Source organism: Halichondria panicea, chromosome 9, assembly GCF_963675165.1.
Source record: "Halichondria panicea chromosome 9, odHalPani1.1, whole genome shotgun sequence".
Lineage (NCBI taxonomy): Eukaryota > Metazoa > Porifera > Demospongiae > Suberitida > Halichondriidae > Halichondria > Halichondria panicea.
This window is the reverse complement of record NC_087385.1, coordinates 7,007,183-7,030,523: the sequence shown is the minus strand read 5'-3', so window position 1 is coordinate 7,030,523 and position 23,341 is coordinate 7,007,183. Positions and strand designations below refer to the sequence as shown.

The 23,341-nt window shown below is 47.2% G+C and overlaps 9 protein-coding genes across 11 annotated transcripts; 5 read left to right on the top strand and 4 right to left on the bottom strand.

The window, feature by feature from the left end:
• LOC135341988 (ankyrin repeat domain-containing protein 39-like) lies at nt 1-839 on the top strand. Its single transcript, XM_064538681.1, has 4 exons — nt 1-128; nt 183-305; nt 363-566; nt 616-839. The coding sequence occupies exons 1-4, from the start codon at nt 57-59 to the stop codon at nt 769-771; spliced, it is 555 nt and encodes a 184-aa protein (XP_064394751.1). The 5' UTR covers nt 1-56; the 3' UTR covers nt 772-839.
• Nucleotides 683-1,383, bottom strand: LOC135342000 (uncharacterized). Its single transcript, XM_064538693.1, has 3 exons — nt 1,168-1,383; nt 952-1,111; nt 683-895 (listed from the first exon to the last, which is right to left on the bottom strand). The coding sequence occupies exons 1-3, from the start codon at nt 1,313-1,315 to the stop codon at nt 814-816; spliced, it is 390 nt and encodes a 129-aa protein (XP_064394763.1). The 5' UTR covers nt 1,316-1,383; the 3' UTR covers nt 683-813.
• Nucleotides 1,384-1,445: 62 nt separating this feature from the next.
• LOC135342001 (uncharacterized) lies at nt 1,446-2,286 on the top strand. Its single transcript, XM_064538694.1, has 3 exons — nt 1,446-1,863; nt 1,919-2,069; nt 2,127-2,286. Exons 1-3 carry the CDS (start codon nt 1,713-1,715, stop codon nt 2,197-2,199), a joined length of 375 nt encoding a protein of 124 aa, XP_064394764.1. The 5' UTR covers nt 1,446-1,712; the 3' UTR covers nt 2,200-2,286.
• Nucleotide 2,287: 1 nt separating this feature from the next.
• LOC135341859 (filamin-B-like) lies at nt 2,288-10,683 on the top strand. 2 transcript variants are annotated; one of them, XM_064538535.1, is made up of 6 exons: nt 2,288-2,431; nt 2,625-2,825; nt 3,009-3,109; nt 3,664-6,297; nt 7,836-10,302; nt 10,511-10,683. In XM_064538535.1, the coding sequence occupies exons 2-6, from the start codon at nt 2,632-2,634 to the stop codon at nt 10,524-10,526; spliced, it is 5,412 nt and encodes a 1,803-aa protein (XP_064394605.1). In that variant the 5' UTR covers nt 2,288-2,431; nt 2,625-2,631; the 3' UTR covers nt 10,527-10,683. The 2 variants fall into 2 exon arrangements, with proteins under 2 accessions (XP_064394605.1, XP_064394606.1); XM_064538536.1 differs by having other exon boundaries at nt 2,299-2,431; nt 2,630-2,825.
• LOC135341257 (uncharacterized) lies at nt 10,671-11,308 on the bottom strand. The gene is made up of 2 exons (XM_064537769.1): nt 11,272-11,308; nt 10,671-11,200 (listed from the first exon to the last, which is right to left on the bottom strand). Exons 1-2 carry the CDS (start codon nt 11,306-11,308, stop codon nt 10,671-10,673), a joined length of 567 nt encoding a protein of 188 aa, XP_064393839.1.
• Nucleotides 11,309-11,470: 162 nt separating this feature from the next.
• Nucleotides 11,471-14,304, top strand: LOC135341907 (uncharacterized). Its single transcript, XM_064538588.1, has 11 exons — nt 11,471-11,755; nt 11,933-12,037; nt 12,114-12,263; nt 12,317-12,508; nt 12,585-12,649; nt 12,705-12,833; nt 12,878-13,055; nt 13,098-13,197; nt 13,289-13,398; nt 13,753-13,890; nt 13,958-14,304. The coding sequence occupies exons 1-11, from the start codon at nt 11,540-11,542 to the stop codon at nt 14,075-14,077; spliced, it is 1,503 nt and encodes a 500-aa protein (XP_064394658.1). The 5' UTR covers nt 11,471-11,539; the 3' UTR covers nt 14,078-14,304.
• Nucleotides 14,265-17,172, bottom strand: LOC135341913 (F-box-like/WD repeat-containing protein TBL1X). The gene is made up of 9 exons (XM_064538597.1): nt 17,054-17,172; nt 16,787-17,001; nt 16,592-16,724; nt 16,287-16,389; nt 16,080-16,215; nt 15,682-16,026; nt 15,369-15,571; nt 15,051-15,318; nt 14,265-14,386 (listed from the first exon to the last, which is right to left on the bottom strand). The coding sequence occupies exons 2-9, from the start codon at nt 16,988-16,990 to the stop codon at nt 14,357-14,359; spliced, it is 1,422 nt and encodes a 473-aa protein (XP_064394667.1). The 5' UTR covers nt 16,991-17,001; nt 17,054-17,172; the 3' UTR covers nt 14,265-14,356.
• On the top strand, nt 17,163-18,088 carry LOC135341994 (probable splicing factor, arginine/serine-rich 5). Its single transcript, XM_064538688.1, has 6 exons — nt 17,163-17,295; nt 17,358-17,369; nt 17,430-17,470; nt 17,564-17,638; nt 17,686-17,764; nt 17,821-18,088. Exons 1-6 carry the CDS (start codon nt 17,175-17,177, stop codon nt 17,988-17,990), a joined length of 498 nt encoding a protein of 165 aa, XP_064394758.1. The 5' UTR covers nt 17,163-17,174; the 3' UTR covers nt 17,991-18,088.
• Nucleotides 18,076-23,318, bottom strand: LOC135341891 (multidrug and toxin extrusion protein 1-like). Of its 2 annotated transcripts, none has more exons than XM_064538572.1 (14): nt 23,058-23,318; nt 22,885-22,978; nt 22,556-22,638; nt 22,454-22,502; nt 22,267-22,409; nt 22,073-22,215; nt 20,745-21,024; nt 20,237-20,345; nt 19,956-20,031; nt 19,824-19,893; nt 18,950-19,120; nt 18,835-18,891; nt 18,620-18,680; nt 18,076-18,573 (listed from the first exon to the last, which is right to left on the bottom strand). In XM_064538572.1, exons 1-14 carry the CDS (start codon nt 23,262-23,264, stop codon nt 18,164-18,166), a joined length of 1,953 nt encoding a protein of 650 aa, XP_064394642.1. In that variant the 5' UTR covers nt 23,265-23,318; the 3' UTR covers nt 18,076-18,163. The 2 variants fall into 2 exon arrangements, with proteins under 2 accessions (XP_064394642.1, XP_064394643.1); XM_064538573.1 differs by having other exon boundaries at nt 23,054-23,193.
• Between the last annotated feature and the right edge of the window lie 23 nt (nt 23,319-23,341).

Sequence of the window (23,341 nt, the reverse complement as noted above, 5' to 3'; positions counted from 1 at the left end):
AGTGGTGACTAGTCACCACGCCCACTTGGAAATGCAATTATGGCAAGCCTGGCCTGATGGAACAAGCTAGTGATGGACACTCATGCGCTTGTGCTCTTCAATCGTCTGGGGTGGAGCAATCCTTACAGGTCTGGTCTAACTTAGTAGCGCCATATTATATTATCTTTTTACCTAATATGCAGGAGTTAGAGTTTGAGCGTGGAATTTGGTCGGCTGCCTTGGATGGGGACATTGTTCGACTGAGAGGGTTGTTGTCTAGTGGAGTGTCTCCCACTGTCCTTGACTCTGCTGGCTACACTGCATTGGTGAGGTACTAGGTCTGCCATACCCTTACTGGTTGTGTGTGTGTGACCTCCTTGCAGCATTACGCTAGTCGTTGTGGTCACCGTGAAGTGTGTGAGTGTCTACTCTTGTCAGGAGCTGACGTCAACAGCCAGACCCCTGGAGGAGTGACTCCATTACACAGAGCAGCTTATTGTGGACACCTCTCTCTGGTAGAAACTTTGTTACAGAACAAGGCAGATCCTAAACTAAAGGACAGTGATGGTCGCAATGCTCTCCACAAGGTGATTCAACTCTTACACTAACATGCTTGTACTGTACTTGCTACTACAGGCTGCACAAGGTGGCCACTATCGTGTGGCCAAGATGCTGGTGTCCTCTCTACCTGCTCTCATCAACACAAGAGACAAACGAGAATTACTACCAGCAGAAATAGTCAAGAACTCTAACACACAATGGACAAAATTACTCACTGAGCACATTAGCTAAAGCATCTAGCTGTGTATACCAATGTAATCGTTTAGTCATTGTTTAGGTTGAGTTATTACTGTTCCAAATGTCAACATCCATAAGAACAGCACCATTGGCTTGCTTCTTCCACACGACCACATACCTAAACAAACAACAGTTCTCAATATGACTATTTATATAGTTGTTGTATAGACTTACTTTCCTTGGTCTGCAACAGAGCCATCTTCCTTGTAAAAGATGTAATGTCCTCGCTCAAACGCAGTATTGTCGTTGGCATCCAATGGGCCTACCTCATCAGACTTGAGGAGAATGCTTTTGACTCCGGCCTTCATGGCTCCTGCAAATACTTCACTGGTCCCTGTGAGGAGGGGAGGTGGGGCAGTGAGTGTGTTAGCTGATCAACTAGTTGCATACCCTTTCTTCCAACGACCACATCTGCTCCGGGTGGCATCACTCTACAGTCCTCTGTGTACATGTCCCCAACACCTGCAGAGTTTCCCTCAGCATAATTCTTCATCCAGGTTGCATTTGCTCCCTCTATCTTGTCTTGCCAAACAGCCATATTTAACTTTTGTTTGATAAAACAAAAGCAATAGCCAAAAAAGGGGGTGGATCTGGTGATTATTATATTTGTGATATCAAGAGTTCATGAACTCTTGGCGATATTGCCTTTCGCGGTCAGGCCGCAAAGTGTTCACACAGTGCTGTGAGGTAGGACATCCGCGTGTCAAAAGATACTGGCTGTAGCTAGCCCCTCTGCATTCAGTGTGCAGGAAAGCAGGACATCCTTCACTGCCACAATCTCCTGTTTGATTGTTGAGTAGTCTAGTCAAAACGAAGCCATGGAGAGCCCAGAGGAATCTCCCACCGGCCATCTTTACTTGCTGCACAGACACAGGGTACAAAAGCCCTTGTTCAATGCCTAGTTTAATATCATACTCACAGCTCAGTCAGTCACCATGTCTCTCACTCCATTGGAAATAGTCAATGTCGGTAACCAAAAGAAAATCCAAGCTTTCACCGCCAGTGATCCTGTAGCCATGGGCAATGTTTACACTGAGAACTGCAGGACTATGCCTCCCAAGAAAGGCGTCATACATGGCAGGGAAGGTAATAGTTAGAACAATGGTACCAACATGTTTAACTCTCAACTGTCAATCTTCAGCTACCACTGCATTCTTCAAGCAAGGCATGGAAAGTGGTCTTGGAAGTCTTGCTCTGAAGACAGAAGAGGTAGGACCGACTGGAGAGACGCTTTATGAAAGGGGAACATTTTCTTTTCATGGTAAAGATGGTTCAGTCATAGAGGAGGGAAAGTAAGGAAGTCACTCATCCACAGTGAACACTGTTAATGCATTGTCTACATTCTGCAGGTATGTGACCATCTGGAAAGAGGTGGCGGGCGTTTGGTACAATGATGTGGACATTTGGAATCTCAATGCCTAGCTAGATCTCAGTTACCTACACATGATACATGTATGCAGTTGTGTACCATTGGTGGTTTAAATTTCAATGATAATGAGATCAATTTTACATTCCTGAGCCTCAGAATTATCGCTGCCTAAGGTGTGGTCAACTAGACCACACTATGATTATAGCCTAGCGCTTGCATGTGGAGATTAATATTATATTGCAAAACTTCTGCCACTGACTGACTGTCTATTGTCTAAAGAAGCAGGTATTAAATTCTTATGTTTATGAATACAGTAGATCTAGAATGGCTTGTAAAATAGCTGTAGATGTGTCATGTTCAGTTGCATTGATACAAGGCACACATGCAAGCTCTATAGCTCTATATCTGTAAATACAATACATGTTGAGTTTTATAGTTTATCATGAGCAACTATAGAACTTGTTTTGCTTGCTTCTAGTGCAGAAATGCCTCAGAAGAAGAAGAGGGGAGCGGATGACCAGGAATGGTTGGTTATGCAGAAGAGAACCTTCACCAACTGGATCAACGACAAGCTAGCTGTATCTGATCACAAGATCACTGATCTAGCCAAAGACCTCGATGATGGAACCATCCTCATTGAATTGCTGCAGAATCTGAGTGGGAAGATAGTTCCTGAAAGGTGGGTTGTAAATGAAACTGCTGCCAACAACAATGAATATGCATAGCAACAATCTTTGTGTAGTCCAATTGGCAGAAACACTGAATTCACACATATGCAAGCTTTGTAAAGTGTTCCAAGTGATAAAGGAATTCCTAATAAGTCCTTGGTAGTTGACATTATTTTGGTTATGCTGTTTTGCAGGCATCCTGGCAAACCCACTAAAGCGTCTCATCGTAGCCAAAACCTCAGTGCAGCCTTCACATTCATGACTGAAGTGGAGAAAATACCTATCCTTGATACAAGTAAGTGTTGTGGCTAGTACCAGCCACTCCCCCACTCCCCCTCACATACACACTGTGTTATAGTACCAGCCATGGCACTCCCCCACTCCCCCACACATACACACTGTGTTATAGTACCAGCCATGGCACTCCCCCACTCCCCCACACATACACACTGTGTTATAGTACCAGCCATGCACTCCCCCACTCCCCCACACATACACACTGTGTTATAGTACCAGCCATGGCACTCCCCCACACATACACACTGTGTTATAGTACCAGCCATGGCACTCCCCCACACATACACACTGTGTTATAGTACCAGCCATGCACTCCCCCACACATACACACTGCGTTATGGTGTGAATCCAGCCAAAGCATTGTAAGTGTATATGACTCAGTGTTGATGTGTTGAGTAACTAGAAACCTTATACACCAAGTTACCACCCTGTGGAACTGAGTTCTTGGAATTTGTAAACTTAAGTGTTCCATATTGCAGGTCTATAAGGAATGTACAGTATCAGCAACAGTAATTCAATAGCCTTACACATGCATGCCACTGTCTCCTGCAGATCCCAGCCACATTACCAAGCACAGCATTAAGGACATTCTAAACCTTGTGTGGCTAGTCATATCTCATTACTCTTGGAGTGAGACAATGGATGATGACTCGAGAGCCTTGCTATTGGACTGGGTCAATGCAGCACTACCAGACAAACACATCACTGATTTCACCACCTGTTGGAGCGACGGAGTTAATCTCCTTGCATTAGTCAATTCTTGTCGACCAGGACTTGTCCCTGATCTCTCCTCGATAGACCCAACATCTGGCCGTGAGAATATCACACTCGCTATGAAACTTGCTAAGGACAATTTTTTTATTCCTCAAGTGATGTCCCCTCAAGACCTTGCTGTAGACAGACCAGACGAACGTAGTGTCATGACCTACTTGTCATATTTCAGTAGCCCCAAGTCATCCCTTCACAAAGCTCTGTTTCTGTGGGTCAAGCAACAACTCCCAGAGGCTGTAGATGTCACCAACCTGGGCAAGGACTGGGTAAATGGCACAGCTCTAGGTGCCCTCGTTAACTCTCTCTCCTCTGGAGTTTTTACTGACTATGAACAATTTGATAGTAGCCAATGTATTGAGAATTGCCAAGCTGCACTGGACGCTGCAGATACTCTATTGGGAGCTAACAAAACACTTACTGCTCAACAGTTTGCAGATCCTCACCTAAACCTCCTCCGCCGATCTAGCTACCTCCTTCAACTTCATGGGTCTACTCTCAAAGTGACTGTGGACAATGTGCATCGGCCCAGTGAGTATGGGACAGGGCAGATGATGTGGGTGGACCTTGCACTGCCTGGAGGCAACCTTTCCATGATACAGAGCTCTGCTAGTGGACTCAACCTAGGAGCTTTGGAAACTGTCAATGAGGATTTAGAAAACGGCATATATCGAGTGAGCATTGAGACAGTGCATCCTGATGAATACAGCCTCTCTCTGACTGTTGGTGGATTGTCTGTAACTGGATCTCCATTCTCTTGCAGTCTGGCACCCCCTAGCCCACAAGCTGTGCAACACCTCAACACTGTACTCCCTCGTAAAGTGGGCATACCAGTTATTCTATCCTTTGATGTCTCCCACGCTGGACAAGGGGAACTAAGTGTGGAGGCAGTTGGAAATCTCTCTGGCCCTACTCCAGTCACTGTCGACACTTCTGATCCAGCTAGGCAAAAGGTCTCTTTTATTCCAATGCAGAGCGAAACGTTTTCTGTAAGAGTTATGTTCAGCAAAGAGGAGGTATCTGGCTCACCATTCCAACTGCCTCTCGACAGCCTCATCCATCCCGAGACTATCAAACTGAGTATTCCTGTAGTGGAGGGGCCAGGAACACCTGTACTAGTCACTCTGGACTCAAGCAAAGCAGGAAATGGACAATTAGAGGCACACTGTACTGGCACCAATAGTGGTGCAGTAGATGTGACTGTATCTCAACTGGACGACCACACGGAAATCTCATTCACTCCAGCTATTGAAGACATGTACTATTTATCAGTGGCATTTGACGGTACTGAAGTAGTGGGTTCACCTCTGCGGATTGACCTTTACCCCCAACCCCCTGTTGCAGCAAAAGTGGAACTAAGCAGTCCACCTTCAGGTGCTCTGGAAACTGGCTGCCCCATATCCATTGGGTTTAACACCACCCAGGCTGGACAAGGGATCATGACTGCTACCTGCCATGCACACACACATGGTGACATACCAATACAAGTGGACCAAACAGCCAAACATGACTACCAAATCTCATTCACACCACCCGATGAAGATGTGTACAATATACACGTACTATGGTCTGATAAACCAATCAAAGGATCTCCCTTCAAATTGGACCTCATTTCAAAGGACCACCCTCAACCTAACAACTGCATTATTCAAGGTGCCCCGTTGACCTCTGACCTCATTCTCACGGACGAAGAGATAACATTTCATGTGAGTACAGCCAACGCTGGGAAAGGGACGCTCACTGTTACCGTGGATACCGGCCCTAACAAAGCGACCTCTAGTAATGACACGATAGGTCCTCAAGTGATGGCAAGCTCTGAGAGTGAGCACACTGTGAGATATACACCAACACAAGATGGAGACCTGACAATGGAGGTGCTATGGGCAGGAGAGCCAATACCTGGATCACCACTCTCCCTAGCAGTCATCACACCACAAGTGTCTGCTCTAGGTAGCCCTGTCATAGTTAACCTCAAGACTGTGTACAAGCGCAAACACCTCAAGGCCTACGCTATCTCAAGACGTGGTGGAGCTCAACTTAAAGTCAATATGGATAAAATAGCGAGTGGTGACTACAAACTAATCTTCCAGCCATCTGAACCTGGAGTGTACCTATTGCACGTGTCTACCAAGGACAAACCAATACCTCACAGTCCCTTCATCATACGCTGTGTTGACTCTAGTAATCCTGAGGCCATCAAGATCAGTGGACTAGTAGACGAGGCGAAAGTGGGACAGCCAATGGAGTTTGTCATTGATGCTAAAGATGCTGGATATGGTGACATCACCGTGGCCCCTCTTGGCTCTATGTACAGTGGAGACTCTGCCCTCACTACACGAGACGCTGATGTGAGGTCAGTCTATCTCAGGGACAACAAGGATGGGACCTACTCGGCTGTGTTCACACCAGAGTCTGCAGGTATGTATGCATGTGCATAATCTGCAGGTATGTATGTATGCATGCACAGAGGAGGTTCGACACGTAATTCTGCCCACGCTCAACGTTATTGCTGAGGCTAATTGCTAAATCAAGGCATGCGTGTCGGACCTCCTCTGATGCATGGTTGATATGCAACCTTATTAAGTTTAAATGTAGTCAGCCATGACCACTAATTGCATTAAGCAAGTAAACAATACTCACGAATAAGCACTTGTAAGTAGCTATAGCAACCAACCGAATGATGAGTCATCAGTATTGACCATCCTTTCAAAGTACAAGCTATACGATATAGCCCATGATATTTAGGTTAAGACAATTTTAATAAACTTTCAAAAATCATTTATTGGACCAACAGAACTAAAGTTATTAATCCTAAAATTTTTGACTTTGGATCCACAGAATTCAAGTTATGGCAGCTGAAAGATTTGAATAAACGGAGGGGGTGGGGGCGTAGTTGAACATCTTTCAACAGCCATAACTTGAGTACTGTTGATCCAATGTCAAAAATTTGTGGATTTTCTGAAAGCTTAGAAAATTTCCTTTAAAATGGTGTGTTTCAATCCAAAATTTCGTCCGGGCCCTAATTTGTCATTTTTCGGCCTCGGACCATGGGCTATAATCCATGGTACTGCTAAATTGGCAAATACTTTTATCTCTCAAATATGAACTTTGATGATACCATTTGAAAGGTATTTTTGTAAGCTTTCAGAAAATCCTAAAATATTTGACTTTGGATCCACAGAATTCAAGTTATGGCAGCTGAAAGATTTAGATTAAACGGAGGGGGTGGGTGTGTAGTTGAACATCTTTCAACAGCCATAACTTGAGTACTGTTGATCCAATGTCAAAAATTTGTGGATTTTCTGAAAGCTTAGAAAATTTCCTTTAAAATGGTGTGTTTCAATCCAAAATTTCGTCCGGGCACTAATTTGTTATTTTTCGGCCTCAGACCATGGGCTATATATAATCCATGGTACTGCTAAATTGGCAAATACTTTTATCTCTCAAATATGAACTCTGATGATACCATTTGAAAGGTATTTTTGTAAGCTTTCAGAAAATCCTAAAATTTTTGACTTTGGATCCACAGAATTCAAGTTTATGGCAGTTGAAAGATTTGAATTAAACGGAGGGGGTGGGGGTGTAGTGGAACATCTTTCAATAGCCATAACTTGAGTACTGTTGATCCAATGTCAAAAATTTGTGAATTTTCTGAAAGCTTAGAAAATTTCCTTTAAAATGGTGTGTTTCAATCCAAAATTTCCTGAGCTGTAATATTTAATTGGCGAAAATTTGCACCAACAGTGTATAGCCCATGATGGTATTTTCCAGAAAATAAGAAATTATCATCAAAGTCAGTATCTGCACTAGTGAACATGTACACTGCGGCATGACTGTAGATATTTGAAGTTCTGTTTCGTATAATTATTACGCTTAGCACAATCAGTATTAATGTTGTCTGTTGCTGTCTCTAGGTGACACCAATCAGTATTAATGTTGTCTGTTTCTGTCTCTAGGTGACACCAGTTTGGACATTCGATTTGGCGGTGCAGGAATTCCTGGAAGTCCATTTCCTGTCAACGTTCTCCAGAGGTCCGAACAATCGCCCCCTCAAACTGAAAAAAAAAAGAAATCCAAGAAAAGCAGCAAAGGCGGTGCTCTCATTTCAGGTCTCAATTTGGAGGACGAGAAATTTATGGTTGGTAATGCTCACAAGTTCAAACTGCATTGTGACGACCTTGGAGAGGGAGACTTGGAGGTGACAACTAAACCACACTCTGCTGCTGATGTTCAAGTTACTCACGTTGCTGAAGAAAACTCGTACTGGGTAGAAATAACTCCCAAGAAGCCAGGCAAGAACGATATTCTAGTCAAGTTTGATGGTAGCCACATTCTGGGCAGCCCGTTCCGTGTTCAGTTCATGTCCCGTGGAGATGCAGCCAAGTGCATGATGGTAGACACATTACCAGAGTGCCAGCAAGAACTAAAGAAGCAAGTCTCATTCTGCATATCTACCAAGGGAGCTGGCAAGGGCAAGATCAGTGCTGCTGTCAAGAGCATAGCCTCCAAGAGTGATGTACCCTCTGAGGTGCTGCGTGTGTCTAAGCATCACTATCACGTCCTCTTCTCCCCAAGTGATGGCCTCAACTATCTCATGAGTGTACGTTATGATGAGGTACATATCAATGGCTCTCCCTATAAGATAGCTCTGGGAGATGCGTCCCTGTGTACAGTGGAGGGGGAGGGTCTGGGCCTCTCTTGGTGTAGTCGCTGGAACACCTTCAGGATCAATGTGGCAGACGCTGGACCAGGAGAACTATCAGTCACCATCGAGAGAGACGATCCAGAAGAAGAAGTAGACGGAATGAGAACAGAGCAAAACATATCGAATGTCAATGACGACCATTACGAGGTTTCCTATCAACCATTCTTTCCTGGCAAGTACTGGATCACTGTCAAGTGGGGCAATATCAATATTCCAGGAAGCCCTTTTGATGTGAGCTGTCTGCAACCATTGAAGCCAGAGCAGTTCTCAGTGGACCCTGTGATTGTGACCTACCAAGGCAAGCCAGCCGCACTCCTCGTGTCATGTGACTCTATTGTAGAGGAGGAAGACAAACTCACCATCTCTATACATTCAAAACAAGAACAGAAGATTCTCGGAGAAGTTGCTAAGAATATAGACAATCAATCCTACACTTGCACTGTGTCCCCTCCTGAACTAGAGAAGTACTTTGTGTACGTGTTGTGGGACGAACAGCACATCACAGGCTCACCATTTGAAGTCACTAATATCCTGCCCCCCACAGTCTCTGACTTCCCTGTGCACGCTCTAGCCTCTGAAGATGGTGTTATTGCCGTCAATGTATCTGGACCACCTTACTCCTTCCGTTATGGATCTCTGACTGCTAGCGTACATGACTCTCATAACTCAGCTCTTGACATACCTGTCAACATCAGGCAGAGCTCGGATGAACAATGTAGTGTGGACTTTAGGCCCCTGCAAGGTGGAGAATATAAGCTGAGCCTCCAGTACGAATCTGAGCACATATCTGGATCTCCATTCCAACTTCTTTCAACGGACGCCTCTCTGTGCTATGCTCGTGGCAAAGGCTTGAGCCAATCCCGTGTGAATGAGTGGGCCAAGTTCAGTGTCTTCACAGAGAATGGAGGTCCTGGTGAGCTGCGTGTTGAGGTGGAGGGGGAGACTCAAGGAGAAGGGGACATCCTACTCAACTCTCTTGTCACTGCCGCTAGTGATACTCGATATGACGTCACCTATTGTCCCAGTCTCACTGGACCATACAAGATCTCTGTGTTCTGGGACATACAACACATTCCAGGAAGCCCATTCAACATATTTGCCTGTGACCCTAATCGCTACTCCATACCCAAACGTCCCTCAGAGGGAACCCTGGACAAGCCTATCAAAGTGGGAGTCAAGGAGCTCACTACAGCACCAGAGTACGAGATATTGGAAGTGTTTGCAAGTACCAAGGATCATATCAAGTATCTGGGTGTGATTGAGAAAGGATCTGATGGTGCGTACATTTGTTCAGTGACTCCACCCAAAGTTGGCAAGTACATGATCCATGTACAATGCAATGGGTTTGAGATAAATCAAAGTCCGTTCAAGGTCAAAGTCTACCCCCCGCCCAGGCCAGAGAAGGTAACTGTGGGGGGTCCTGGTCTCACTGATGGGACACTGGGAGAGACTGGAAGCTTTGAAGTGAATGTGGTCGAAGCTGGTCATGGATATCTGAGCTTCAAGGTTCAGGGTCCTAAAGGAGGTTTCAAGATACACCTACAAAGAGACAGCGAGGACAGTGACAAGATTCTTGCGGAGTATCACCCCACACACACTGGGGCTTATATTGTGAGCCTCCTCTGGGCAGGAGAGCACATTCCTAACAGCCCCTTTAATGTGACTGTGTCCGAGACTCCACCACCATCGCAGCAAATGAGTCAGCTGCAGGAGGCTCAGTAAGTACCGTGTGTAGTGTGTATATAGTGTGTAGTGTGTAGGCTGCAGTGTAGTGTGTATGTAGTGTGTAATGTGTAGTGTGTAGTGTGTAGGCTGTGTGTGTATATAGTGTGTAGGCTGTGTAGTGTACATGCAATTTATAAGAGGCTCTAACACGCTTCATATTCTCACTCATCAGGTGCTAATCTGATACTGTTATTTTTGTAGAGTTGAGAACGAATGAGAGGACAAATAACATTGTAACATTGTAGAGAGAATATCGATATCCTTATCAACAGTTAGTTATTAGAAAGTGATAGTGTATATAGTTTGCTGAACACAAAATTTATGTTTTTACTTGTCGACCACAAATTGTTAAATATAATTATTATATAATTGTCTGCCTTGTTGCAATAAGTCTATCAAAGAGGCGCACATGAGGAGAGGTGTCCAACACCTGGTGATCTAGGAGGTAGTATAACAAGTGGCCTTGGATCTTGACTCCAAACAGTCCTTTCTTGGTGCCCGTGAGTCTAGATGTGGAGCATGTCACATGACTGAGGGGGGCTAGTACATGACGGCATCCTCCCAATGGAGTGGCAGTCACCAAGCGAATTGACTCAGAGTTAACAGAGAAGCTACGAACCACTCGTAGAGGGTACATAAACGCTGACACAGCAAAGAAGGCTCCAGCTCCCAGTGATATCAGAGACACAACAACGCGTAGTTTAAACGATGACATAATTGATTGTTTCTTGGAAGTTGTTCTTTTGTCCACATGATCCAGCTCAGTGAGTGCATAGTAGGAGAGGTATCCCCAGAAAGCAAACTGCAGACCAGCAATGGTTGAGATGGCAACAAATAGCCTTGGTGATACTTTGCTGCTCTGGTAGACAGTGGTCCAACCTCTGGTACTGACTGCACACCACATACCACTATAGGAGGGAGGAGAGGGGTGAGTGGAGAGAGTGGCTAGTATGAGCGCTTACCTGCCACTTGTGTGCAGTGAAGAGGCAATAGGGACATTTCTAACGGCGGCCACTCTTCTTGTAAACATAATCTATAGAATATTCTAATAAGAGCCCATTTACTGAGTATAATACAAAGGTCATCTAAGGACAGCCTCTAATTAGGCCGCGCTAGAGTCGAGGCTCTGAAGTGGTCTCTCTTGTGCTGAATCAGCATTATTATAGGACAAAGGTCACAGGGAGAAGCACACATGGCATTGTATACAGAAATTTATCTACAGTTGCTGCAATGACAGAGATTGTTGTTCCCGACTCTCCGCCTCAAGAGATGCATGGCTTTGCTGCTAGTATGGTCCGTGGTCCCCCAGTACACAGCGAGCCTGATATTGACATCATCCTTCCCTCGCAACGAGCTAGTCTGCTGGCCACTAGCACTAGTGGTGAAACCTGGTACACGGAGTCTATGAACACCGCGCAGCACAGTGGAGACTTCACTAATATAGAGGTATGTACACGCACACACTAGCCACCATTAGCCTGTGTACACGCACACACTAGCCACCATTAGCCTGTGTACACGCACACACTAGCCACCATTAGCCTGTGTACACACACTCACATTAGCCACCATTAGCCTGTGTACACGCACACACTAGCCACCATTAGCCTGTGTATTGTGCAGCACCCGATGTTTGGGCATGATGTGTTTGGAGATGATCTCACGGCCAAGGCTCTCGACACGTGCAAGAAGACTGTGCTCCATCCTTACCTTGCATTCCTCAAGGCAGTGAGTGCTCCCACACACACACACACACACACACACACACACACACACACACACACACACACACACACACACACAGATTGGCTGGCGAAGATTCCATCCCAAACGTTATGACCTCCAACCTCCCAAGTGGCTCTCTGCTGTCAATGTAGTGTGGCCATCGTTTGTGTGTCTCCTTATTGTCATCTCTTGTGTCACTCAAGTTCTGAGCTGCTTCAGACGCGACTCTGTAAGCCACACCCCCTCTCATAGTCTCTCCCCCACACCCTCCCTTGTCCATAGGTACCTTCTTCTCTGCGGCTGATATTCCATCACCATGATAACTTGTCTGTTGGGCATTACAATATCTCATGCAAGAGCCACTTGCTCACAACCTTCATTGTCCCAGACCTTCTCCTACTCTCAGCATTTGTATATGGTCTCTATATATTCCGCTGGGTCCATACAGAGCAACTCTCCACACTCACAGAGACAGTAAGAGATGCCTCACTATCCCCCCCCCCCGTCTGTGTGTGTGTGTGTGCTGTACCCCCCCCCCCCCCCTGTGTAGGTGTTCCTGGGACATATTGACAGACATGGACCTTACTCTCACAAGAGGCTCACACTCACACTACAGTAAGGCCCATTATCAGTTCGTACAAGCAGTGTACTCATGGTGTGTACTGTGTAGACTGCTCATAGCTGTGGGGCTACTGTGGATAGTGTTGTCTCTGGTTAACAGTATTGTTCGAGTTTATGTTCTCCACTTGTTGGCTCAGGACACCACCATTGACCTCATCCAACCACTGGGTGGTAACAAGTGAGTCCCCCCCATCCCTACACATCTCACCCCTCCTCCTATAGTCTGGTGTTTCGCTGGATACTGGTGGTGTTGACAGTGGGAGGGTTCATTACTCTGGACATAGCCTACACTGCAGTAGTGGTCAACTATGCTATACAGTGTCAACTCCTCGTCTACCTTCTCTGGAGTATTGGGGAGAGAGTCAAGTCTAGAGAGTGGGACATTGACCAATCTGTCAAGGTGAGTGATCTCTAACCTTAGCGTATAGTTACATATCTCCAGGAGATCCACAATGGACGCGAGTTCCTGAGCCATCTCAACAGTCACCTGGCTAGGGCCACCTCACTTCTCCTCTTCATCTTTGCTGCCTCTTCCATACAATGTAGACCAGTTGATTAGCTAATTGAATTTAGGGATGTGATAAAGCTGGATTGTGGTTTCATTCTGAATTATATGACCTTTGCCCCTTGCAGCTGTGTATGGGTTCTATAGCACTGACGAGTCAGACCATCCTCAGGCTGGCCTCTTAGGGATAATGGCGTCATTGCAATGGATACTTATTCTCACATTGCCTCTCGTGCAGGTACCCCATTCTCTGTACTGTGTTTTACTCCCTCCCCCCACTCTCTGTACTGTGTCTTACTCCCCCCCCTCCCACTCACTGTACTGTGTTTTACTCCCCCCCCCACTCTCTGTACTGTGTTTTACTCCTCCCCCCCACTCTCTGTACTGTGTCTTAATCTCCCTCCCCCCCACTCTCTGTACTGTGTCTTACTCCCCCCCCCCCCCCACTCTCTGTACTGTGTCTCACTCCCCCCCCCCCCCACTCTCTGTACCGTGTTTTACTCCCCCCCCACTCTCTGTACTGTGTCTCACTCCCCCCCCCCCCCCCCCCACTGTGTGTGTGTGTGTGATCCTCCTCATGCATGCAATGCAGGCTGCTAGAGTAACCAAGGGTTGTACTAAACTCAAGAAGTCTGTGTCTGAAGTGCGCTCACGACCCTACAGCTACAAGGACACTCCACAACTTGACCTCGACTCTCTCCTCAATTACACTAACGGCCTTAACCTCAGTGTAAGTAGTACTGTGGTTGTTTGTATACACAGACTAACTGCTCCCTCCCTCCTCTGCATGCTTGCAGGCTAAACTGGTGAGTGTGTCCATGAGCCCTGCACTGGTAGTGGCTGGTTTCTTTCTCGGTGCTATGTTGCTCTTCTTGCTATTCCAGTTTGATGATGCCAGCTCAACTGTATGGCTCTAACCACCCATGAACTCTGAACTCCCACATAGCTACCATATGAACTCTGACCCCACATAGCTACGTATACCATGATTTAACTCTTGTATAGAATTGGGAGTCCAATTAATTTTTGATATAATTGTTACGTTTGCAATTGTGTGCCCAATTTGGGGGAATTCCCTAACTATTAGTATTAATTATGAACATAATTGAAGAGCAAGAATTATGAACATTATATCCAAATATGATCGTATAATTATATACAGTGATATTAGAGTTAATATGTCACTAGAGAGTTGTTTAGAGTCCCCTCAGGTCCAACACACACACCTGTAGTGGAGAGAGAGTTTATCATGTAATCATATAGACTAGATGGAGAGATCTGAGGGTTTAGGTCGTCGCCCGGTTTCCATACAGATACGTCATAATACCAAGGAACTCTTAATTACACACATACACACAGGAGCTAGTGCATGAATGACAACACACACACACACACACACACACACACACACACACACACACACACACACACACACACACACACACACACCACACACACACACACACACACCACACACACACACACACACACACACACACACACACACACACACACACACACACACACACACACACACACACACACACACACACACACACACACACACACACACACACACACACACACACACACACACACACACACACACACACACACACACACACACACACACACACACACACACACACACACACACACACACACACACACACACACACACACACACACACACACACACACACACACACACACACACACACACACACACACACACACACACACACACACACACACACACACAAGTTGCAGTGCAGTTGCAAAAGAAAATTGCTACGTATATCATATGTAAGCTTGCTTTATTAGGGCCAAACTTATTGTGTTTCACTGCAATCCCCACTGCAGTACTGGACTAGTCTACACACTACTCACTGTATTGTTGGAGAAGCAAGCTGCCAGTTTCCCTCCATCACGACTCCAACACACCTCGAATATACCACTGGAGGACTTGTATTGTCTCACCACAGAACCATCCAGAGTGGACCAGATATACACATACTTGTCAAATGATCCACTAGCCAGCAACTTGCCATCAGGACTAAAGGCTACAGAATAAACCGGGTCCATGTGCTTGCGTAGTGTGTGTAGACAAGTTCCTCTCTCCATCTCCCACAGACGAATAGTGGAGTCAAAGGAGGCTCTGCACAACTACAAGTGATGACCCTTTACCAGAGCCCAGTTGTTACTCACGTGGCTAGTAGTGGAGTTGTTGAAGGGTTAGGAGACCCAGGGCCAGTGGGACTCCATTGGAGAGTGTAGATATCTCCAGAGTGCTCTTTAAGATCATGTATCCACGAGTCTTGTTTCAAAGACCACACTTTAGCTGTGTGATCATCAGAGCATGAGGCTAAGAGACTACCCGAGGGGTCCCAACGAACTGCATTCACTCCACTCTACATGGACGAGGGTGGGTACCAGGGAGAGGTTAGGCAATCTCTCGCACACATACATGTAAACTAACAATACAGCAGCTATGGAGATCAAAGACAGTGTCTATTGTCACCTTGTGTCCCTGCAATGTCCTGATTGGCTTGTCATTGCCAACTCTACACACATGGATGAGTTTGTCAGTGGAACAAGAAGCAAATGTGTTGTTATTCTGCCAGTCCACATCTAGAGTAGGAGCACGATGGAAGGAGAACTGTTGTCTGACCTCCCCACTCCCCACATCCCACACAATAGCAGTCTTGTCCACACCACCGGTTACTATATAAGTCCCACGAGGGTTCCACTTGAGAGCAAAGATGGGTCCTGAGTGATGTATGAGTGATGCCCTCAGAGATCCATCAGGACTCCATAGTCTAGCCACTCCATCATAAGAACCAGTGGCTAACAGACTGCCTTCACACTGCATGGTAGCTAGGTATATAGCATTGCATGGTATACTGCTAGTGAACCTACATTCCAATGTACAGTGGTGACGTCTCTGTTGACCTCTGTGCCCACTGCACCCACTGGTTCGTGTGGGAGGACCATAGGGGGGTCATGTACAGCATCGTCATGGAGACGCCATAGCCGTGCAGTAGAGTCACCTGACCTACAACAGATACGATGACACACCGCACGCACGCACGCACGCACGCACGCACACACACAGTACATGCTCACCCTGATACGATGATGTTGGCCACTGGACTCCAGGCACAAGTGAACACTTCTGATGAGTGGCCACGCAAGACGGTCACCTTGGTGGGATCTACCACTTTAGAGTCTGAACACACACAGACATTTAGTGGCTTGGTATCAAGCACATTGGAAAGGTAATTCTGAGAGCTATTGAATGCATCAGTTTGAAGTTGAATGCATTGAAATTGGACAATCTGGCACAAATTACGGGCTCCCAAAGATGGCTACGAAAACTGCTACATGTAAATAATGCAAGGTTAAAATTCTTACTATATAGCAATACTGACCTCCAGTCAACTTTCCCCCGTGCTGCTGGTCATCCAGTCTGGTCTGTGAGGCTCTGGTAACTAGGCTACTGCTACTGTGTACTACTGCATCCACCAGAGACAGTCCACTCTTGCCATCCAGCACACCGCCATCCTACACACACACACACACACACACACACACGTAATGAGAGCAGGGGATAGAGCTGGACCCACCTCCGATAGGCTAGTCTCTGCCTCTATGTATTGGAGGCCTTTCTGTAGGACTGATATTAGGGCCCCTGGAGGTACACTGCTACCATTGATGCTACTCTGATGAATATGGCTCTCTAGTGCGAAGGTGAATGCACTGTGTGTAAAGCCTGACTCGAGCAGGTATCGATACACTAGGAAGTTGACCTCATCACTGTTGACACTCATCTCTCAGCCTCCTGTGAATATAGGCAGTCATGACAGTACATACACACAAGACACAGGCCTTACCTTTTGTGTAGTTGGACACCTTTAACCTGATCCACCCACCTGTAGATCTACTGTGTACAGCCCACCGTACCTGTACCTACCACGTGGCTGACTAGACTCGACTATACACGTATACATCAAGATGTCTCACAACTCGCAGAATCAACTCTTTGTAGGGCGCCTGCCGCGATCTTGTCAGGAGAAGGACTTGGAGGACATCTTCTACCGCTACGGCAAGATGCTCAGATGCGACATCAAGACAGGTGAGTACCTACTAGCCTATTATACTAGGGCAGTGTGATTGAGTGCATGTGTTCCACTGCAGGCCTCAAGATGAGTGAGTTAATAGTGTGAGCTAGTGAGATATTCCCTCCGTCCATGTCACCCCCTCCCCCAGGCTATGGGTTTATCGAATATGAAGATAAACGAGACGCTGAGGTACAGTACAGTGTGCATGACCCCTTGCCATAGGGAGATGATTGTGTGTGCCCCCACTAGAGCTAGCTAGTGTTCCCATGCACACGTACACAGGATGCTATAGATGGTGAGCATGGCCGAGACATGATGGGATCTAGGATAGTGGTGGAGTGGGCAAGAGGACCCAAGGTAAGGACGTAGAGTTAGTACGTGCAGGCTTATACCATATCCAACAGTACAAGTATCGCCGGGACGATAATCACCATGGCGATAGTCACTATGACGACGACAGAAGACGTTCCCCTCCTCGCAGAGGTCAGTACAATAGTGGCACCACATGGTTCCCATGACAACCATCATGCCCTGCATAGATTATCGGAGGAGATCACGATCGAATGAGAGAGACTCTGGGAAAAGACCAACAGGGTCATATGACAGGCAGTATGGGTCACATGACAGACGCTCTCCCCCTCTATCACATGACAGACGCTCGAGATCACCTGATGATCGTAGAGGAAGGTCTCGATCACCATCACACTAGCTGAACTGTTGCTATAGTTACACTAGACATTTATTCATGCTACTATTATCGTGTGATTGAGTCTTACTAGTAAGAATTATTATCCTTCGCAGACAAAATGTTATTATTAAAAATGTAATATAAAATTAATCAGCATCAATAAATTAATAAATAATGGTGATAGCAAAACCAACTCAGAGTGGATATGGTGTAGGAGCAATGATAGCATGTGGTACAGAGCTGGCTATAGTGGAGCACACACAAGACACACTGACATTAGTCAAGCAGGTGCAGTTAGTGTCACACATAGCCTCCAACTGATCATGTCTGAATACTCCAGCCAGGACACCACTCAGAACCACTAGGCACACACCCACCAATACGATACCACCTCTACACAACAAGAGATGTAGCCGCCTTGTGGGGGGTACACTCTCCAGGGGGTCTGATTCCTGCTCTACAAGGTCCTCTGTTGAAGATGTCAGAGTTGAAGGTGTTTCTGAAACATGAGTCTCTGTTTCTGTCTCTGAGATGAGCGGGTGTTGAGCTTCCTTGTAGGACACGAGTTCCACTAGGTCTCCTCCACTGGCACTAGTGTTGTCTCCTGTATATACAGGTGCTGCATGGTGAATCAAGGGATGCTCACTCACCACTCTCATTAGCTGTGTGGTTAGTCACACGGTGTACAGACATTGCAGCATTCTTAACAGCCTGTAAGGATGAACATATACACACACACACACGTCCTTCATAAAATAAATATTCCATTTGAGTCAAAACGGTATGCTTCAGCGAGCGCGGTTCAATTCAACCCAGTTAGCCTTGTGCTTACTCCCCTCCCCCCCCCACACACACACTATGCTACCTTGGCTGCCAGCTTGTCCCAGTTGAGAGAGAACAGGATACCAATGAACACACAAGCCTGCATACAGAGCAGAGTGACACATGAGAAGTTAGCTAGTACACAAAATACGACCTACCTGAGTGACGCTGGCTATACTCAAACCAATCCACATGCCCAGAGTACCAAGGTCAGTGAGTAGAGCCAGGCACACTCCAATGGGCAGACCCACCAGATAGAACACACTGAAGTTGATGCAGGCAGCCATGATTTGCAAGCCAGCTCCTCTGAACACTCCTGATATCGTGCCCTGCGTGTGTGTGTGTGTGTGGGTGGGTGTGTTGGAGGGGTTGAAACAAAAAAATAAATTGTGAGGAACTGCCTTATCTCACCGTAGAATTGGGTAACCTATAAAAATTGACAAATGGCATTTTAAACCTGACATTGAGGGAGGCTAAGGTACAGGCTGTACTGTCTGGACTAGGTTTTGTGGATTGTAGTGCACTTGCAACAGAGAATTGCAAACAGCAAAACCACAATTTAGATTATATTACAGGGCCAAAACTGAAAGGGAAAATTATATTTAGCGTAGTTATTTCGGCCACTTCTGATTCTACAAAATGAATAATTCTAGCACATATCTGAGAACAAAAAAAGACAGAATCTAATCTACCAAAAAGGGTAAGTTGGGTTGTCGCCCGGTTTCTGTGTGCAGAGATCTTTATAATCATACAGCCTATGGGTTTTAGGCTAAGAAATTACTATCTACATTAAAATATTATCGTGGTTTGCTGTTAGGCAATTCTCTGTTGCAAGTGCACTGCTACAGTATAGTAGCTGATAGTGGGGATGGGTCTATGTGGTTCTTCTAGGTGGCAAGCACAAAACAATCAAATTTTGGTTCTTAGAATTAGCACCAGGCCAAAATAAATACTAGTAGTGTGCATGTGTGTGTGTGGTGGGTGGAGTGTGTGTGTGGTGGGTGGAGTGTGTGGGTATCACTATGTACTCACTTGAATTTGGTCAAAGAAGATGAGCACTAAAGCAGCATACAGAGTGTAGCTGGTCTCTCTGATAACATCTCTAAATAAGGGACAGCAATCGATCATTAGCACACTAGTTGGTTGGTTGATTGGTTGACTTACTCATCTTCTGTAAATATTCTACCAACCACATTGTGACACAGGCCCAGGACAGTGGCCAGCAAGGACACTATGAACACTGGGGAGGGGGGAGGTGAATACACAACACATGTGCAAAACCACAACTAGATTGCCCGATGAGAATCATTACAATTCTAGCGAAGCTTGCATTTAACTAAGCCACACCCATTCATCGTTCTCTAGTCTACATGTAAGCTTATTTTATTGGGGCCAAACCAAAATAGATACACACGCATACACACACAGTGTATGAGTGTGCCCACCTTGTAGGAAGAGGGCAACATAGGAGGCTCTCTTGGCTCCCAGTGAGTTTCCAGCACCCAACGCATTGCCTACTCTGACACTGACAGCGGTCCCAGTACCCAGGGGAAACTAGAGGTGTACATAGAGGGAGGTAGTGGGGTGGGTGCGTGACTAACCATGAACACATAGAGGGAGGTAGTGGTGTGGGTGCATGACTAACCATGAACACATAGAGGGAGGTAGTGGGGTGGGTGCGTGACTAACCATGAACACATAGAGGGAGGTAGTGGTGTGGGTGCGTGACTAACCATGAACACATAGAGGGAGGTAGTGGGGTGGGTGCGTGACTAACCATGAACACATAGAGGGAGGTAGTGGGGTGGGTGCGTGACTAACCATGAACACATAGAGGGAGGTAGTGGTGTGGGTGCGTGACTAACCATGAACACATAGAGGGAGGTAGTGGGGTGGGTGCGTGACTAACCATGAACACATAGAGGGAGGTAGTGGTGTGGGTGCGTGACTAACCATGAACATTAGAGTGAGTAATTGCAGTAGTATGGTGTTGACCCCTAGAGCAGTCTCTCCCAGTGAACCACTCACTAATACACTGATCTCAAAGGTCCACCATTCAAAGGCTACCATGAGGAAACCAGGTAGACCCAGTTTCAAGAACAACCACCAATTGTCCAGACTCTTGAAGCTCCATCCTCCCCACGTCAGCTTGTGTAGTCCACGAACCTTTATATACATTACCAGAAACCCTGTTGCTAGGTAGGCCGCCACAACCATTGCCACGGCAATATAGCTGGAGGGAAATACAACAATATAGCTACACACGATCCAGTAGGGAGAGTGTGGGGGGGGGGCAGGACAATGAGAGTGGGGGGGGGCAGGACAATGAGAGTGGGGGGGGCAGGACAATGAGAGTGGGGGGGGGGCAGGACAATGAGAGTGGGGGGGGCAGGACAATGAGAGTGGGGGGGGAAAGACAATGAGAGTGGGGGGGGGCAGGACAATGAGAGTGGGGGGGCAGGACAATGAGAGTGGGGCGGGGCAGGAGAATGAGAGTGGGGCGGGGGGCAGGAGAATGAGAGTGGGGGGGGGCAGGACAATGAGAGTGGGGCGGGGCAGGAGAATGAGAGTGGGGGGGGGGCAGGACAATGAGAGTGGGGGGGCAGGAGAATGAGAGTGGGGGGGGGGCAGGACAATGAGAGTGGGGGGGGGCAGGAGAATGAGAGTGGGGGGGGCAGGACAATGAGAGTGGGGCGGGGCAGGACAATGAGAGTGGGGGGGGGGCAGGACAATGAGAGTGGGGCGGGGCAGGAGAATGAGAGTGGGGGGGGGCAGGACAATGAGAGTGGGGCGGGGCAGGAGAATGAGAGTGGGGGGGGGGGGCAGGAGAATGAGAGTGGGGGGGGGGCAGGAGAATGAGAGTGGGGCGGGGCAGGACAATGAGAGTGGGGCGGGGCAGGACAATGAGAGTGGGGCGGGGCAGGAGAATGAGAGTGGGGGGGGCAGGAGAATGAGAGTGGGGCGGGGGAAAGGAGAATGAGAGTGGGGCGGGGCAGGACAATGAGAGTGGGGGGGGGCAGGAGAATGAGAGTGGGGCGGGGGAAAGGAGAATGAGAGTGGGGCGGGGCAGGACAATGAGAGTGGGGGGGGGCAGAGTTCCATAGTACATTTAGCCTCGACGACAATGAGCGAGGAGAAACCGATCTCGTCGAAATGGAGATTTGGACTGGAGACGCCAGGAGAATGAGAGTGGGGGGGGGGGCAGGAGAATGAGAGTGGGGGGGCAGGAGAATGAGAGTGGGGGGGGGGCAGGACAATGCCTGCAGCATACAGAGACTCACTAAACGTCCAAGTGGAGGCCATAAAGAAAGAGAGCGCAGAGTGCTGCTGTGAGGAGGTTGAATAATAGACCAGTGAGTGTGAACACCCACACTACACTCTGAGCCTGGAGGTAGCGCTGTGTCATCGTCATGACAATGAGAGGCTGTGGGGGGTAGAAGGTTAGAGCATGAGACTGCTATGTGGGGGGTCTCACAGGTAACATGAGAATGAAGACTCTGAGGAACTGACTAGCCAATGGAACAACACAGGGGGGTTGTTGTAGGAGGAGGAACAAAGACTCTGAGTTTATCCATAGAGCTGCTACTGGGAGGACTGCAATGGCCAGTATCATGAGGCCTGTATGGGGGGGGTAAAGGGGGTGTGGCTAACTCAGAGCGTACCTTGTTGGTAGACCTCCCCTACTCTCTTGTAGTTCTTGGCCCCAAAGCTCTGTACAGGATATACCTGACACACAGAGAGTGAGCATGACAACACCTTCCTACCTGGGGACACAGAGTATCAGCTGCTGAGGAGAGACCAATGATCACTACAAACCCAGTCACATTGCTCACAGATATAGCCAGAGCTGTGTGTGTGTGTGTGTGTGTGTGTGTGTGTGTGTGTGTGTGTGTGTGTGTGTGTGTGCGTGTGCGTGTGCGTGTGCGTTTGTGTGTACTTCTTCTGTGGAAAGACTGTGGGTTTTGTATGGCAACATTGCTGTACATGACAGGATGCAATTACTAAATTCCACTGCGACACAAAAACCCATCATCATACGTAGTATTGGTTTTTAAGTATGGCCCATGAGACTGTGTGGGGGGGGGAGACTTACAGACTGCGTCCAACTCTCTGGAGGAGCCAGAGATGTGACCAGCAAAGAGGATGGCAGTGCTGTACACAAACTGTTGGAAGAACAGCATCAAGACCTGTGTGTGTGTGTGTGTGTGTGTGTGTGCGTGCATGCGTGCGTGTGTGTGTGTGTGTGGTAGAGGTACACTCACTCACAGTGGGTAGGGCTAGTTTGATAAGAGCTATGAGCTCCACCAGAGGCCACCATCTCCACCGACTCAACACTCTAGGTGCACTCTGATCATGAGGAGGCTCTTCTCCTTCCTCAACACTGCCCTCCTCAACACTTCCCTCAACACCACTGCCCTTCTCAACACTAGACAACAGCATCTCCTCTTCCACCATATCCATGGCAGCAGACATTCTCAGTATTAATATTATTACATCAGATCCAGTGGGCACGGAGCGTGTCCTTGGCTACAGCAAACTAACACAATCAA